General features: G+C 41.8%; 1 protein-coding gene across 7 annotated transcripts in view; it reads right to left on the bottom strand.

The window, feature by feature from the left end:
• Positions 1-1652: 1652 nt before the first annotated feature.
• Positions 1653-16349, bottom strand: part of PHACTR4 (phosphatase and actin regulator 4) — a 67005-nt gene continuing 52308 nt past the window's right edge. For all 7 annotated transcript variants that reach the window (XM_084874938.1, XM_084874937.1, XM_084874936.1 and 4 more), the window contains 8 exons: positions 13431-14007; positions 12841-13025; positions 12109-12262; positions 9327-9382; positions 7424-7485; positions 5445-5582; positions 4791-4867; positions 1653-2821 (listed from right to left, as the gene is read on the bottom strand). In XM_084874938.1, coding sequence (XP_084731064.1) covers positions 2806-2821; positions 4791-4867; positions 5445-5582; positions 7424-7485; positions 9327-9382; positions 12109-12262; positions 12841-13025; positions 13431-14007 — 1265 coding nt within the window. In that variant the 3' untranslated portion in view covers positions 1653-2805. The remainder of the gene's footprint in view (positions 2822-4790; positions 4868-5444; positions 5583-7423; positions 7486-9326; positions 9383-12108; positions 12263-12840; positions 13026-13430; positions 14008-16349) is intronic.

A 16349-nucleotide genomic window follows, 5' to 3' on the forward strand; every position in this document is an offset into this window, starting at 1 on the left:
GATATGTGGTCCAAATAGAGTAATCCTTATAGGGATGATCGGGATACAATTGCTTGTCCTTGAATATATGCAGAGTGGTCACACAACGTGCTTTGACCTTGGGGAAGTAACTTCATCTCTTAGGTTCTTTGATGGTAAAATGAGTCTATTTCTACTTACTTCCCAAACTATGGATGGGATAAATAGGATAAAGGACCAAGAACAATGCCTGGTACATACTATGGGGTTCACAGTTGGTTTTCATCTCTGCAGCCTATTCTTTTTCTATATGTGTGCAGTCATTCACAAACATGATTGAGTATCTCTGGCTACACTTAATGTTCTTCTTTTTTTAAAAAAAATAAATCTTTATTGATTTCAAGAGAGGAAGGGGGGAGGATAGATAGAAACATCAATGATGAGAATCATTGATTGGCTGCCTCCTGCACGCCCCCTACTGGGGATGGAGCCCACAACCCAGGCATGTACCCTTGGCTGGAATCAAACCTGGGACCCTTCAGTCTGCAGGCTGACATTCTACCCACTGCGCCAAACCAGCTAGGGCTACACTTAATGTTCTTACTATTATCTTTCCCTATTCATCTACTTCTCATTAAAGCTGTCTAGCAGTATTTTAGATATATTTTTTAAACAGACTTAAATCTTTTGGAATAAGGTAAAATATAAAATAAATACTTCACACCAGAATAGTATAGTTTTTTTAAAATTCTAAAATACTTTAATAATTAATGTTGGTAGGAAGACTGATATACAATGCAATTATTTATTTTACAAGGAGATTCTGTACATCAGGGAAGCATTTTAAAGTACAATACATCAGACTTTTATTTATTCTATACACTATGACTGTGAATTGTTACTTACAAGGAAAGGACACAAAATCCTTTATATTTATATGTATATATATATAAAAATCACCTGAAAAGACTTGACCCCCAAAGTATCTTGTTTCAAAAGAACAGGAATGAGATGAAAGATGAATTAGATTTCTTGGTGGCACATAGAAAGCAAACAAGAAGCTCAGGAAGTCACATCCTATTTCAAGCTTGGCACATTAAGGGAAAGAAAGGCAGTAAAGGGTTTGACCATGTCATGTTAAGCCACAGAGAATTCTGACATAAGCCAGGTAATCTCCAAACCAACAAGACTGAAAAGTTAGAAGTCAAGTTAGCAGGTAATGTGCTCCCGCCTTCTATACAGACCTCTGACAACAGTGTGGAGTTGTCTCTTATCCTTATCCTTCCCCCATGTTAACCAGCTTCAAGGAGATGTGAACCCAGTATATTTCCATAGCCCTAAAGCATTTGACAGTCACTGAGGAATCCAATACCTCCTATTACCCATACAGGGAGAGAACACTACTTCTAAGGTCACTTGAGTGTTATAATGATATTCTGACTCTTCACCAAATCTTACATGGACATAAAGGAGAAAAAAAAGGAAAAACCTATTGAAAAATTACATATAGAACAATGGGGACTGCAGAAGAAATCTATAAAACAGCCATAATTTTAAGAACATTAGGAAGAAAAAGCTACATTCATTAGTTAACTAGAAACTATTTTTTTTTCTTCCATTAAGTGTGCATAGGAATTAGAGGGAAACTGTGAGGCTGTAAGGTTTTCAATAAAAATTCAGAGAAAGCAACTGAATCTTGTTCCAGGAAATCATATTAATATATATTACAACGAAGGGGGTGGAGGCTGAGCCAATGCCAGGCACCACCGCACTGGCTCCAGCGTGGAAGAGGAGGAGGAGGGAGGTGGGAGCTGCCTGAGGGGCAGCGGGAGGACAGACATCTGTGCTGAGGAGGAGAGGAGCGGGTCATGAGGGTGCCCCTCCTCATCGCTTCTCCGAAGACCTGGTTTAGCACCCGACATCCCTAGGACTTGGCTGTGATTCTGGCTGCAAGTGTGGGGGCCAATCGCACACACTCCCACAGAGCGGCCCCAACTCCGCTTTACGGAGGAGAATGTACCTACTGGGCAAAATGATTTACAGTATCGTTTGGTGCAACAAACGTACAACAGCTTTTAACACTGAAGCCATGAGTCACTTTTCTGCCAAGTTAGCATTAACATAAAGGCTCTTTTTGGTTTTGTATATAGAAGACACATGCTTTTTTGCCTTTTCCCAACTTGGAATCTGGTTGCAGGTCAGATTGAACATAAGTTTCCATGACTTCGAGACTAAAATAATAATAATTAAAAAAAGGAAGCACTCGATAGATCCTGAGCTGCTTTCAGGCTGGACTGCCTGCAGGGGACGGTACTGCTGTTCCAAGAGGTACACTGCAAGGTGACATGCCAGCGTGGCAGGGAGCTTCCCCTGGGAGTGGGGCCCCTTTGCTAGAAGGTGGGGCCTCTCGGTTATCCCCACCACCAACTGGATTCAATGACGGGAATTTAGCGCCTACACAAGTGGGTCCCACAACCAGGACAGAGCAGGTGAGGCTGACGGTGCGAACTGTGCTCAGCGCAGGCAGTCACACTGGCGTGGTGCAGCCAATAAAACTCGGGACCTGCAAGTGGCTCAGAACGTGTGTGGCTGGTGAGGGAATGCCCCCCAAGTAGGCTGCAATAGGAAAAGGTTCATTCAAAGCACTGACAGTTCAGTTTTGCTCAAGGCAGCACATGAGAATCCATTCCAGTGAAACGCTACATTCATACAAGCGCTGTTCACCCCAGAAGACTCGATTCCTGCTGTGCTGGTAAGCGCTGAAGTTCCCGCCATGTCATTCTGGAGACCGAAGCAGCAAAGCAGCCCTGTTGTGGGGGGCTGTTTAGTTCCTCTCAAACTTCAGCATCATGGACGATGGTAGCTAAAAAGGGTGATCAAAAAAGGTGAGTTACCAGATATTATGGATTAAAAAAAAAAAAAAAAAAAAATATATATATATATATATATATATATATACACACACACACACACATATTTATTTATTTGTTATTGATATCAGAGAGGAATGGAGAGGGAGAAATAGAAACATCAGTGATGAGAGAGAATCACAGATAGGCTGCCTCCTGCATGCCCTCTACTGAAGATTGAGCCCGCAACCCAGGCATGTGCCCTTGATTGGAATTGAACCCAGGACTCTTCAGTCTGCAGGCCAACGCTCTATCCATTGAGCCAAACCAGCTAGGGCAGTGTGCTATCTTTAGACCTTGTTTCTCCTTGCACTCTAGTCTGAATATTCAACTATCTTCTAGGCATCTCCTCTTTCATGTGATAAAGGCTCATCAATCATTTATTGCCTGCCTTTCTCTTTTAGAAGCTTGTTAAGAGCAAGGACTTGATCTTGTTTCCTGCTATGTCCTGAGTGCAGAGCACTGTATCTATCATGTAGTAGCTGCTCAATAAATATTTTTATTTATTTATTTATTTTAAAAAATATATTTTATTGATTTTCCACAGAGAGGGAGAGGGATAGAGAGCTAGAAACATTGATGAGAGAGAAACATCGATCAGCTGCCTCCTGCACACCCCCTACTGGGGAATGTGCCCACAACCAAGGTACATGCCCTTGACTGGAATCGAACCCGGGACCCTTCAGTCCGCAGGCTGACACTCCATCCACCGAGCCAAACCGGTTTCAGCTCAATAAATATTTTACTGAAGAAATGTCCTAAACTGTTCAACTGTATTCCTTATTGATATTAGGGACCTCAGAAATCACAAGTTACAAGTCAGTCATTTTGACTACTTCCTTTGATTCATACCTGGAATCAACAGATTGCCAAGTGTCTTTCAGATCTCTCTCCCTTCCATTCTCACCATCACTTCCCTGCTTTGAGCACTAGTATGCTCACTATGGCTATTGCAGTTACTTCCTAACTGCTTTCCTGCTGCTAGTCTCTCCACCCTCCCATTTCACCTTCCACAGTTCCACCAGAGCTGGTTCTGAAATAAACAGAACACCATTGTTTCCGACATCCCAGCCTAACAGTCAAAGTTCTTCAAAGTACCTCATCTTGCTGGTCTCAACTTCACCACACTGTCCCTATGCATCCTCTTCTCCAACTACACTTCCTGTTACCCACAAACACCTTCGTACTTTCCTACCTCCCACAGCCTTGCTAAAGCTGGTCCTTCTGCTTACAATGTTCCTTTTTTCCTTCTGGCCCAAATAAATTATTTTCTATACTCCAAGGTCCAACCTAAATGTCACCTTCTCTATGACTCTTTCCTTTATTGTTATCTACTATAGTACTTTATTAAAAAAAAACAAACACACAACACATGTTATTATTGATTTCAGAAAGAAAGGGAGAGGGAGAGAGAGAAACGTCAATGATGAGAGAGAATCACTGATTGGTTGCCTCCTGCAAGCCCCTACAGGGGATTGAACCCAAAAACCAGGCATGTGCCCTGACCAGGAATTGAACCGTGACCTCCTGGTCATGCATCAACACTCAACCACTGAATCACACCAGCTGGGTGAGTATCCTTTTTAAAAAAAATGTATTTCGTTGATTTTTTTTTTACAGAGAGGAAGGGAGAGGGACAGAGAGTTAGAAACATTGATGAGAGAGAAACATCAATCAGCTGCCTCCTGCACACCCCTTACTGGGGATATGTCTGCAACCAGTGTACATGCCCCTGACCGGAATTGAACCTGGGACCCTTCAGTCCGAAGGCCAATGCTCTATCCACTAAGCCAAACCGGTTTCGACAAGTATCCTTCTTTTAAACGATGTCATTCGAGTCTTTCCTATCTGAACAACTCTGATGGTATGTTTGCTTTTTTCAGAAACGGTTAGCTCACAGTATTTGGGTCTTTTGGCTCTTACCGTGTAAAATGTTTGCTCTCTTCATGAACCTCCATCTCTGAACTTTTAAATTCATTTAATTCTTTTCTTATGGCAGCCTGTGAAGTGAAAGTGAAATGTTTCAGCATTTTCTGTCTGCTAGAGTATTTACCACCTGGTTTCCATTGTACTTCCCTCTGTGAGTCACTGTAACCCACAGCAGGCAACCCCGAGGGAAGAAAGAAGCCCGGGCAACACATAGGGTGAAACACTGAGCCAATACCCACTGCCTTCCCTGACACCAACATCTCATAATAAACTTACAATTTCCAGTGAAATCAAAACACTTGGAGAGCTTAAAAGAGACATTATAGCTTTTATAGTTTCCACGCATGAAAAAAGCTTTTCCTGTTTAAACGTGAAATATGGTAATTAAATCATATGGTAACATATGATACCCAGACTCTCTCCAACCAACATAATCACCATTAAAAATAGGTCTTTTTTCCTTCCCGATGTCTGTACTGGGATGTAACAGGGACTCACTTCCAGTTTTGTTGTTGGTGGTGGTGGCATCATTAATATCAAGTTTTGTATTTTGTATCTTCAATTACAAATTTAACATTATTGTTAAAAATAGAAATTTTGTTTATGTTTTCCTTTCCATTAGTATTTTGCATAGAGAGAGAGACAGACCTTGTCGGCAGGGGTCAGTTTGGTCCAAGGTTTGTCAGCTCGCCGGTCATAATCTTGAGCGTCTGTTACCTCCACATATTCATTAAACCTCAGAATCTTCCTGGCGAGGAGTTCGGCCACAGTTGGCCTTTGACTTAGCTGGAAGAAATGGAGCCTGTTAGTTGACTATGCCGAGAATCAGGCATCAATCATGCATTCAAATCGCCTCTAATCCAGTAGTTCACCCTTCGCTGTACATTGGAGTCACATAGGGACCTTCAAACCCTACTAATGCCTGGGTCCATCCCTAGAGATTCTGGGTATTGATCGTGTTTTTTTTTGTTGTTGTTGTTTTTAAATCCTCACCTGAGGATATTTTTCACTGATTTTTAGAGAGTGAAAGAGAAGGCATGAAACATCGATTGAGAGAAACACTGATGTGAGAGAGACACATTGATTGGTTGCCTCCCAAATGAACCCTGACCAGGGCAGGGATCGACCTGCACCTTAGGTACATGCCCTTGACTGGAACTGAACCTGGGAACCTTCAGTCCATGGGCTGATGCTCTATACACTGAGCCAAACAGGATAAGATGAGAGGTTTTTTAAAAACATACATTTTGAGAACAGATTTTTGTGGATGACGTGCTGCCCTCCCATATTGCTGGCAGTATTGGAATAAATGCTCATATATGATTCAATCTTGTCTCTGCTTAATTGGCTCAAGTAGTGACAGGCAGCACAGACCCATTGACTATCCAGTTACAATACTGCTAATAAATAATTAAACCAAAATAAATTAAAAAAATAAAAAATATATATTTTTACTGATTCAGAGAGGAAGGGAGAGGGAGAGATAGAGAATCACTGATCAGCTGTCTCCTGGGGACGAGCCGGTAACCTGGACATGCTCTGATTGGGAATGGAACTGTGACCTTCTGGTTCATAGGTCAATGCTCAACCATTGAGCCATGCTGGCCGGGAGAGAGGTCAGCATGGCTCCATGGGGGTCTGGTTAAATAAGCTTGTCTGGTAGGGCCTTAGATTCTGCATCTTTTACAAGGTCCTGGGTAATGCCAATGCTGTTGGTCCACAGGCCAGGTTTGAGAAGCAAAAGGATTAGGGCTATAAACTCACATATATTAGAAAGTAAGTACATTTAATATGAAAATATCTAGCGGGTAATATTAAGGGTGAATTTATTTTCAACATGAACAATGTCCAGGACAGCAGATTCTGCAATACATTATGATTTAAAATCGCACCATCAGGTAACCCGCACAATCTGAAGGCAGCGAGTCCAGCTGTGGCCTCTAGCTATGCTTATTCTAGTGATGATACTTCCTCTGATTCTGGGGGAGGGGAGAAATGAGGAAGAAAATGTCTAGATCCCCTCATTCTCTTGTGGATTATTATGTTTAAGAAATATCTAGAGCACTCAGACCAAACCAGAATTTACAGGAGGCAATTACAAACCATTATGGTGAGAAGAAAAGGAAACAGGTGGTAATACTAGAGCTTTAGAGCTAACACACGTCTGGTACAGAAAAGATTCTACTCTAACTGATCTGGGACCAAGGAAAGGAATCCTAGTTGGTTTTTCATGCTTTTCAGATATTAATAAGGGTCAGTTCATTCTTTCCCAGATTAGAAAACAACCAGTTTGCTTTACAGAATCAAATGTTTCACATTCCCATTACCATCTCTATACTTCAATAGGTTTTAGAGCCTACATCAAAATCCCAGGTCTATCAAATAAAAGGTAAAATTTAATGCATTTACTGAGCACCTTCTTATGCCAGACTTTCTTTAAATAGTAGAAGTGAAGAAGAAAAAAGGCTCTTGATAATATTGTGCTATTTTCTATATTTGCATCATGTATACTATTTTCATAGCAACCTATGGCAATTCAAGTCAAGCGATTTTTTCCCAATCAGTGAGGCCATTCAAACATGAGACGTGCACCCGGGAGACAGACAGAAACCGACACTGCGATGTACCTTTCTAGTGAGCCGCCGTTTAATCTCCCGCTTTTCTGCCTGGCGATCAGCTTCATTTTTAGCTACAGTTGACAGAAACAAAAAATGTTACTTCACAATGGCAACCTGCAAATCAAGCTTTTCACTAAATACAGTGCAGGTGTTTCTTACAGACCCCAAGTCAGAAACATGAATTTTGGGGATGGCTAGCCAAGATGGTTAGTCAACTGGTAGTCTAATACTCAAGAGCAAGGATAGCAAATATATATATTTTATGTTGCAGTTATAGATTTTATTTATTTTTTATTTATTTTTTATTAAATTATCTGTGTACATATCTTACCATTGCCCCCCCCATACATACCCTCCTTCCCCAGAGTTTTGTGTTCATTGGTTGTACTTATATGCATGTATACAAGTCCTTCGGTTGATCTCTTATCTCCCCCAGATCTCCCTACCCTCCCTGCTGTAATTTGACAGTCTGCTTGTTGCTTTACTGTCTCTATATCTATCTTTTGGTTCATCAGTTTATAATGTTCTTTATTATCCATAAATGAGTGAGGTCATGTGGTGTTTCTCTTTCATTGAATGGCTTATTTCACTCAGTATGATGTTCTCCAATTCCATCCAGATTGCTGCAAATGATGAGAATTCCTTCTTCTTTATGGCAGCATAGTATTCCATTGTGTGTAGGCTATATTTTTTTATTGCCCATGAGCTGAGACTAATTTTTACATATTTTTAAAAATATCTCCCCCCGCCCCCACTGTGCTTTATTTTATTTTAAGGTTAACTTCTACCTCTGTGCTAAATATGTTTTTACTTGTTTTGAGAAAGAGAGGTAGAAAGAGGGAGAGACAGAAACCCTAATGAGAGAGAAAAATCAATCAGCTGTCTCCTGCACACCCCCCACCGGGGATTAAGCCCGCAACCCTGGCCTGTGCTGTGAGAATCAAACCAGTGACCTCTGGTGCATGGGTCGACGCTCAACCATGGAGCCACACTGGCTGAGTTGGTTTTTTCATTTTTAAATGATTACATTTGAATGGTTTGATAGGTACCTAAATAATAGCTTCCTTTTATTTTGACCCTACAAAACTGAAAATATTTACTCTGTGTCCTCTAAAAAAAATCTTTGCAGCCCTGGTCAGTGTGGCTCTTTTGGTTGAGCCAATGAAAGGTTGCCTGTTGGAGTCCTGGTCGGGGCACATGCCAGGGTTGTTGGCTTGATCACTGATAGGTGGCCACCAATGTTTTGCTCTCACAGTGATGTTTCTCTCTCTTTCCCCACCCCTCTCCTTTCCTCTCTCTCTAAATACTGACAAAAAACCTTTTTTAAAAAAAATCTTAAAAAACAACAAAAACCCCTTTTCAGGTTCTTGCTCAAAGGTAACCACTTAGCCGAAACCGGTTTGGCTCAGTGGATAGAGCATCGGCCTGTGGACTGAAAGGTCCCAGGTTCGATTCCGGTCAAGGGCATGTACCTTGGTTGTGGGAACATCCCTGTTAGGGGGTGTGCAAGAGGCAGCTGATCGATGACTCTCATCGATATTTCTAACTCTCTATTTCTCTCCCTTCCTCTCTGTATAAAATCAATAAAATATATATTTTTAAAAATGTTATGTTGGGAGGAAAATCACATTTCACACTGTGAAATCCTCCCCCAAGGCTCAGGGCAGGCTCAAGAGAACTGTGAGCACATGAAAACTTCCTGTCGCATCCCGGGACACTAAACAATACTGCAATGTTATCGTGTAAACAAAGTTTGGGGAACTCTGTTCCTTCCGGGGAAAGCTGTGAAAGGTCCTTCCTTGGCTGGAACACCCTCTCCTGGGCCCTTGCGGAAAACGCTTCTCTTTTCTGTTATATATATTACAGTGAGAAATATATACAGAAAATCTGTACACTTTATAACCAGACTCACGTTGTAGTATATTTCGTTGTTCAAGTTCTTCTGGTGTTGGTCTTTGACTCAGTCGTCTAAAAAGAGAAATAAAAATATTATCTATGTTAAACCTCTCAATCCTGTTTATAAAGACCTGTTTTGTTCTTTGTTTTATATTAGTCCCTACACTGGGAAGAAATCAATAAAATCTCAAACTGTTTTGATATTTCATTTGTTTATCTGATTCAGCAAACAAGTTTCACAATGAAAGTGTTCATACAGATGTTACAACACAAAAAAGAATCCTATATAATAAAAACCTAATATGCTAAGTGTCCGGTTGACCAGTCAGCTGTTCAATCAATCAAAGCATAATATGCTAATGATATGCTAAGGTCTCTCAACTGCTCGCTATGACATGCACTGACCACTAGGGGGCAGATGCCCTGTTGGAGCCCTGCTGCAGTCCGTACCCGGCTGGCCAACCTCCTGCGTCACTCCCTGGCCCCAATTGTGCACCGGTGGGGGTCCCTCAGCCTGGCCTGTGCCCTCTTGCAATCTGGGACCCCTCAGGGGATGTTGGAGAGCTGGTTTTGGCTCGATCCCACAGGCTAGGCCAAGGAACCCCACTGGTGCACAAATTTGTGCACTGGGCCCTTTAGTTGTATGTCTGAACAGAAGGCCAGAATTCTAGTTCTAGCTCTGACATCAACAAGCCCTAACACGACAAAAAACTCAGTCAGACTCTGAATGTACTCATCTGTAAAAGGAATGTTTGGATTGGACTGGTGGCTCCCAAACAGATTTGCTTCTTCAGCAAGTTTGTTAGTAACACAGATCCTCCAGGCATACTAACAAAAATTTTGAATCAGGAAACCAGGATAAGGTTTCTGATATTTTATTTTTTACGTTTTTAAAATATATTTTATTGATTTTTTACAGAGAGGAAAGGAGAGGGACAGAGAGCTAGAAACATTGATGAGAGAGAAACATCGACCAGCTGTCTCCTGCACACCATCTACTGGGGATGTGCCCGCAACCAAGGTACATGTCCTTGACCGGAATCAAACTTGGGCCCTTTCAGTTTGCAGAATGACGCTCTATCCACTGAGCCAAACCAGTTTCTGCTAAGGACTGAGATTTAAAATAAGGTCCTCTCTATCAAATATTTGATGAAGTTTCTCATCATCCACAGTTCTGAGATGTTACCAATGATATGTCATTTTTAGAATCAGAAAATTACTCATTTCTTATCATATATATATAACTCTAATATGCAAATAGACCAAACAGCAGAACAACCAAAAAACAGAATAACTGGTTACTATGATGTATGCAGACAGTATTTGAACCACATGGTAATAACTATTTTTTTTTAAGTTTTTTTAAAAATTTAATTTATTTTTTATTTCAGAGAGAGGAAGGGAGAGGAAGAGAAATAGAAACATCATTGGTGAGGGCAAATCATTGATCAGCTGCCTCCTGTATATTGGGGATCAAGCATGCAACCCAGGCATATACCTGACCGGGAATTGAACCATGACCTCCTGGTTCCTAAGTCAACACTTAACCACTGAGCCATGCAGCAGGCAAAGACTCCCATTTTATTTTTATTTATTTATTTATTTATTTATTTATTTATTTATTTATTTATTTATATATTTTTAAAAATATATTTTATTGATTTTGTACAGAGAGGAAGGGAGAGAGATAGAGAGTTAGAAACATCGATGAGAGAGAGTCATCTATCAGCTGCCTCTTGCACACCCCCCCCACTGGGGATATGCCCGCAACCAAGGTACATGCCCTTGACCGGAATCCAACCCGGGACCTTTCAGTCCCCAAGCCGACGCTCTATCCATTGAGCCAAACTGGTCTCGGCAAGATTCCCATTTTAAACTAATTCCTAATTTTGATGGTCTTTTGCTGACAAACAGAGGGCCACAGTTTTGCATTAAGAGTGCCATCCTGGCCAACAGCACAACCAGGTAAGGAGAGGAGAATATATTTTAGTTAATGAACATTCTTAATTACTCTGTAAGTAATGTGTCACCAGTTCCATCTCCTCTTCCTCATTCTGTCAAGAGATACATCTGAGTTGGAAAAACACCTGTCTGTATACCTGGACTCAATGTGTAATATATTGTGCAGGTAATTGGCCTGCATTCAGTTTCTCTGTGCTTTGGGTTCCAGCTCACTTGAAAAATATAGTAACATAATGAAAAAATATGTATACTAACACTTTGAAAGGAGGCAGTTACATGGAACATGTGTAAAGATATAATAAAAAGTGTGGGTGTGCTCTTTAATTGGGCTGGCATCTCATGCTTGAGCAACTGGATAAATGACAGAGGAGTCTGGGAACCACCTGGATTCTCTTAAACTTAAAACAACAACAAAACGTATCTTATGGTTTAATTTCCAAGTTTTTAGAGAATATTCAACTGTGCACAATAGGTTGTGTGTGTTTTTCAGAATATATTTTTATTGATTTCAGAGAGAGGAAAGGAGAGAGAGATAAAAACATCAATGATGAGAGAGAATCATTGATCAGCTGCTTCCTGCACACCCCACACTGGGGACTGAGCCCAAATCCAGGCATGTGCTCTGACTGGGAATCTAACCCTGACCTCTTGGTTCATAGGTCGACGCTCAACCACTGAGCCATGCTGGCCAGGCCACAATAGGTATTTTTGAAATATTATACTATTTCTAAAATTAAAAAAAGTAACAAAATGATAAATGAATGTTTCACCACCAAATAAGTCTCCAACATACGTACTATCCTAATCAAATCGATGCATTCTAACGAGCGGCCTACCGGATCAGCGTGTTCCCAATCTGGTGCCGTATTTCGTTCCACTCCTCTTTGCTTTTGCAAGGCCAAGAATTCAAGTTCATCTCTGGTTCACTGGGTCTGTGATTCAACTTCATTGCCAGTGTGTCTTTCCTCTTCACTTTGTTGGCCAGAGCACCTTTGCACAAGAAAAGAAAAATGATGTTGAAGCTTAAGGCCCAACCTCACCTGCTTGAGCTTCAGGCAAGAGTCTGAACAAATAATATCCTATCTCCCAGCTTCCTACGTGGCCTCCATCGCCCAGCTAACACAGAGGTGGAGGTAAAGCTAAAAAGCATCCAAAAATCTCAGCCAGAGAGCCTCAGATGGGCTAAAGATATCTTCTCCCTTCTACCAGTCCTCTCTACTGTCATACTTAGGAAGAACTGCTGTAGGAGAGACCCTAAGCATGGGAAAGCCCTCTGAGTTACAACAAAAAGTATTCACACTAACACACCTCAGAGAATTCCGATCTCAAGACTGTTCTCTCACTTTCAGGATTCCACTATTAAAAACAGATAAAAAACTGAATGATGCAACCTCCTTGGCTCCCGCTCACTGGCTTGCTATAACAATGGCAATGTCAGAGACAAGAGCTCCTCGTAGGCCAACATCAGGCAGTCAGGCCTGTTTCCATTCATTTTTCACTTGCTAAGACCAGCCAGTAACTTTTTCTATAAAATAATTTTCTCTTTTGCTTTCCCCTCCCTTTCTTACTGTTCTGGCTTTCATCGTCATCCTCTTCGTCTCGGTACTGAATGGGACCTTCCGAGTCTGAGTCGCTCTCCTTCTCCTCCTCTTCCTCCTGCAGACACTGCGGTAGTTTAGGAGAGACCGAGGTGGGAGGCAGGTCTTCACTGAATGCAGATGGGTGGATTTGCTCCTCCTCTTCATCGTCTGAACTAAAAAATTAACATAATTACGTAACCTTTCAGAAAGGTGAAGGGTCATACACCACTACAAACTAGTAAATAAGAGGTAGAGCTGGCATTTGAACCCAGAGCTAGCTTATGCCAACATCCATGCTCTTAAGCATCAAAAAATATACAGGGGTTTCCATTTTAAAGTGTAAAAATTGATAATTTTTGTATAGTCATGAAACTGTCTGCTATGGAAACCATGTTACAGAAATCAGCAGGGTAAACAAAGTTCAAATTCTAGAACATGTCTTATTTGTTGAGTTTTTTTTTACTTTAAATTTATTCATATTTTCTTTTTATAAGTAATTTTTTTCCCCCCCAAGAAGGACTAACTAGAAAAGGAAAGCAAAGGAGAGGAGACAAGAGGCAAGCTTTGAAGGCACTCACACTTTCAGCATTTCAATGGTGATGGGAAGTGACCTGGTACGGCCCAGAGTGTTGCTGTCCTCAGAGAAGTTGTCGCTGTTCTCGAAGAGTAACGAGTGAGCTCTGTGAGAGCCCTCCAAGGAGGAAGAGATGGGAAGTGGGCTGGTCAGGGCCTGTTGGATTCGGATATGCAGTGGGAGGGGGGGCAGCCTAGAGGGTACATGGGGCTCCCCGAAGCTGTGGTCCAACATCCTCTTGGGCACTTCCTTCTTCTGGTCTTCCTGCTGGGGTACCTCCTGGGGTGGATCTAAAGAAGGTGCAAACTCAATTTCTGGCACAGCGTGAAAAGTCTTAGCAGGGAGTGCAGGGGACCGCGGGGGTTCTGGGGGTATGTGAGTGGGCAGCGGGGGGGATGGGGAGCGAGGCGGGAGAGGCTGTTCGGAGCCCACAGGGCACGTGCTCTTCTCTCTGTGATCACTTGGTGCTTTCGTGCTGGCGGCGGCGGCGGACTCCGCGGTGGGTACCAAGGTTGATGGAATGCCTCTCTTCGGTGGTAAGGGTGGGGATGGTTTAGATAACAATGTTCCACTGTTTATTGCTGGAAAAAAAGAGAGCAACATCTCACTATAAGATGGCTTTACAATGCTCTGAAGGGCCAGCCCAGGGCATGGAATTAGAGCTGAGCGGTCTTAACCATTCAGGCAAAAAATTACATTTCATGGCTTTGCCATTCCCTGGATAACTCATTTAAAACAAAATTACCCTTCAATATCTATGAGACCTAATAAATGTTCCACTATCCTAATACTCTGATAAGAAAGTTTTAACAAAAATAAATGTTTTACTTTTTTTAAAAGAAAACTTGGCAGCTTTTTAAAAAAGAAATGTATGAGAGAGAGAGAGAGAGAGAGAGAGAGAGTATGAGAGAGAGAGAGAGAGAGAGAGAGAGAGAGAGAGAGAGAGAGAGAGATATCAACTTGTGATCAAACCCTGCAATCTGGGTATGTGTCCTAACTGGAAACTAAACCCACTGCCACTTGGTGTATGAAATGATGCTCCAACCAACTGAGCCACACAGGCCAGAGTGGTAATCTGATGTTTTAGTGCCATTTATCATAAGTGTGTGTGTGTAATGTATTTTTATTGATTTCAGAGAAAAAGGGAGAGGGAGAGATAGAAACATCAACGATGAGAATCACTGATCAGCAGCCTCCCGCACAGCCCCCACCAGGGATTGAGTCTACAACCTGGGCAAGTACCTGATCAGGAATCAAACCATGATCGGATCAATACCCAACTACTGAGCTATCTCAGCTGGGCTTATCAAAGTATATTTTTAAAAGGACTTTCTAGAAAAAGAGCACATACACATTAAAAAAAGGATTCAGCCCTAGCCAGTTTGGCTCAGTGGTCAAAGTGTCAGCCCTCAAACTGAAGGGTCAAGGGTTCGATTTTAGTCAAGGGGATGTACCTTGGTTGTAGGCTCCATCCTGGGCCCTGGTTAAGGCGCATGCAGGAGGCAACCAATTGATGTGTCTCTCTCACACTGATGTTTCTCTCTGTCTCTCCCCCCACCTTCCATTCCCTCTTAAAAAAAAAAAATAATGGAAAAAATATCCTCAGGTGAGGATTAACAAAACAAAAAACAAAAAAAAAAAGGATTCAGCCATGGCCGGTTTGGCTCAGTGGATAGAGCATGGGCTTATGGACTGAAGGGTCCCGGGTTTGATTCCAGTCAAGGGCACTTGCCTGAGTTGTGGGCTCGATCCCCAGTAGGGGGCATGCAGGAAGCAGCCTGTCAATGATTCTCTCACATCTTTGATGTTTCTATCTCTCCCTCTCCCTTCCTCTCTGAAATCAATAAAAATGTATTTTTAAAAAAGGATTAAAAAAATGTAAACCGTAGGATCAATGAAAGAGATACTTTTGGGTAACTGGGCTACTGCTGCCTCTCTGAAAACAGCAGTTGCTTACCCTGAAGAGAGTATACTATGGTTTAGAGCAGTGGTTCTGGTCCCTGTATATGCAGCATCAGCGTCACCTGGGAACTTTACAGAAATGCAAATTCTCAGGTCCTATTCCAGACTTACTGAACCAGGAACTTTAAGTGCAGGGCCCAGCAATCTGTATTTTAACAACCCCTCCAGGCGACTGTGATGAGAACACCTGTCTAGACAACCATTTGCGAACACAGGTGTATAGAACAGGTCTGTACTCAAGTGTTGAAAAACCTATGTTTGATTTCTATCTTTCACTAACTGCAACCTTGAATGAGTCACAATTTCTTCTTGTTCTGCTTGCCCTAATTATATAATAGATAAAATCAATTTCCTACTTCACAAGGAGCTTTGGAAAATGGGTATATGAAAGCTTCTCAAGTTCCTCAGAGATAAGTCATTCTGAGGTGGTGATAATATGATAATAATAATAACCTTCATCCTGTTTTTATCAAGCCACCCCAACTTGTCATACAATAAATTCTAAGCCTGTTTTTCAAGGTTCTAGTCACTCCACACAACTTGATGGTTATTAGCCATTTAACAAGCATATATATATATTTTAAATCCTCACCTGAGGACATGCTTGGAGAGAGGAAGGGAGGGAAGGAGGGAAGAAATGAGGGAGGGAGGGAAAGGAAAAGAGAGAAAGAGAGGGAGGTAGGGAGGGAGAGAGAGAAGGAAAGAGGGAGGAAGAGAGGGAGGAAGGGAGAAACACCTTCTGCATGTGTCTCAAACCCACCTCCCAGGTATGTGCCCTGACCGGGAATCGAACCTGCAATCATTCTGTGCACAGTACGATACACTCCAGCGGGCCAACAAGCATATCTTTTATTCTTCCAATCATTAACAAAAATTTTAAGCAGTACTAAGCCTAGTATCATTTTTCCTGAGAAACTATTTTCCTTCTCTCCTCCCTTTATTGAAAATTCCTCTAAGAAGG

The sequence above is a fragment of the Pipistrellus hanaki genome, assembly GCF_964339955.1.
Source record: "Pipistrellus hanaki genome assembly, chromosome: 2".
In the NCBI taxonomy this organism is placed as follows: domain Eukaryota; kingdom Metazoa; phylum Chordata; class Mammalia; order Chiroptera; family Vespertilionidae; genus Pipistrellus; species Pipistrellus hanaki.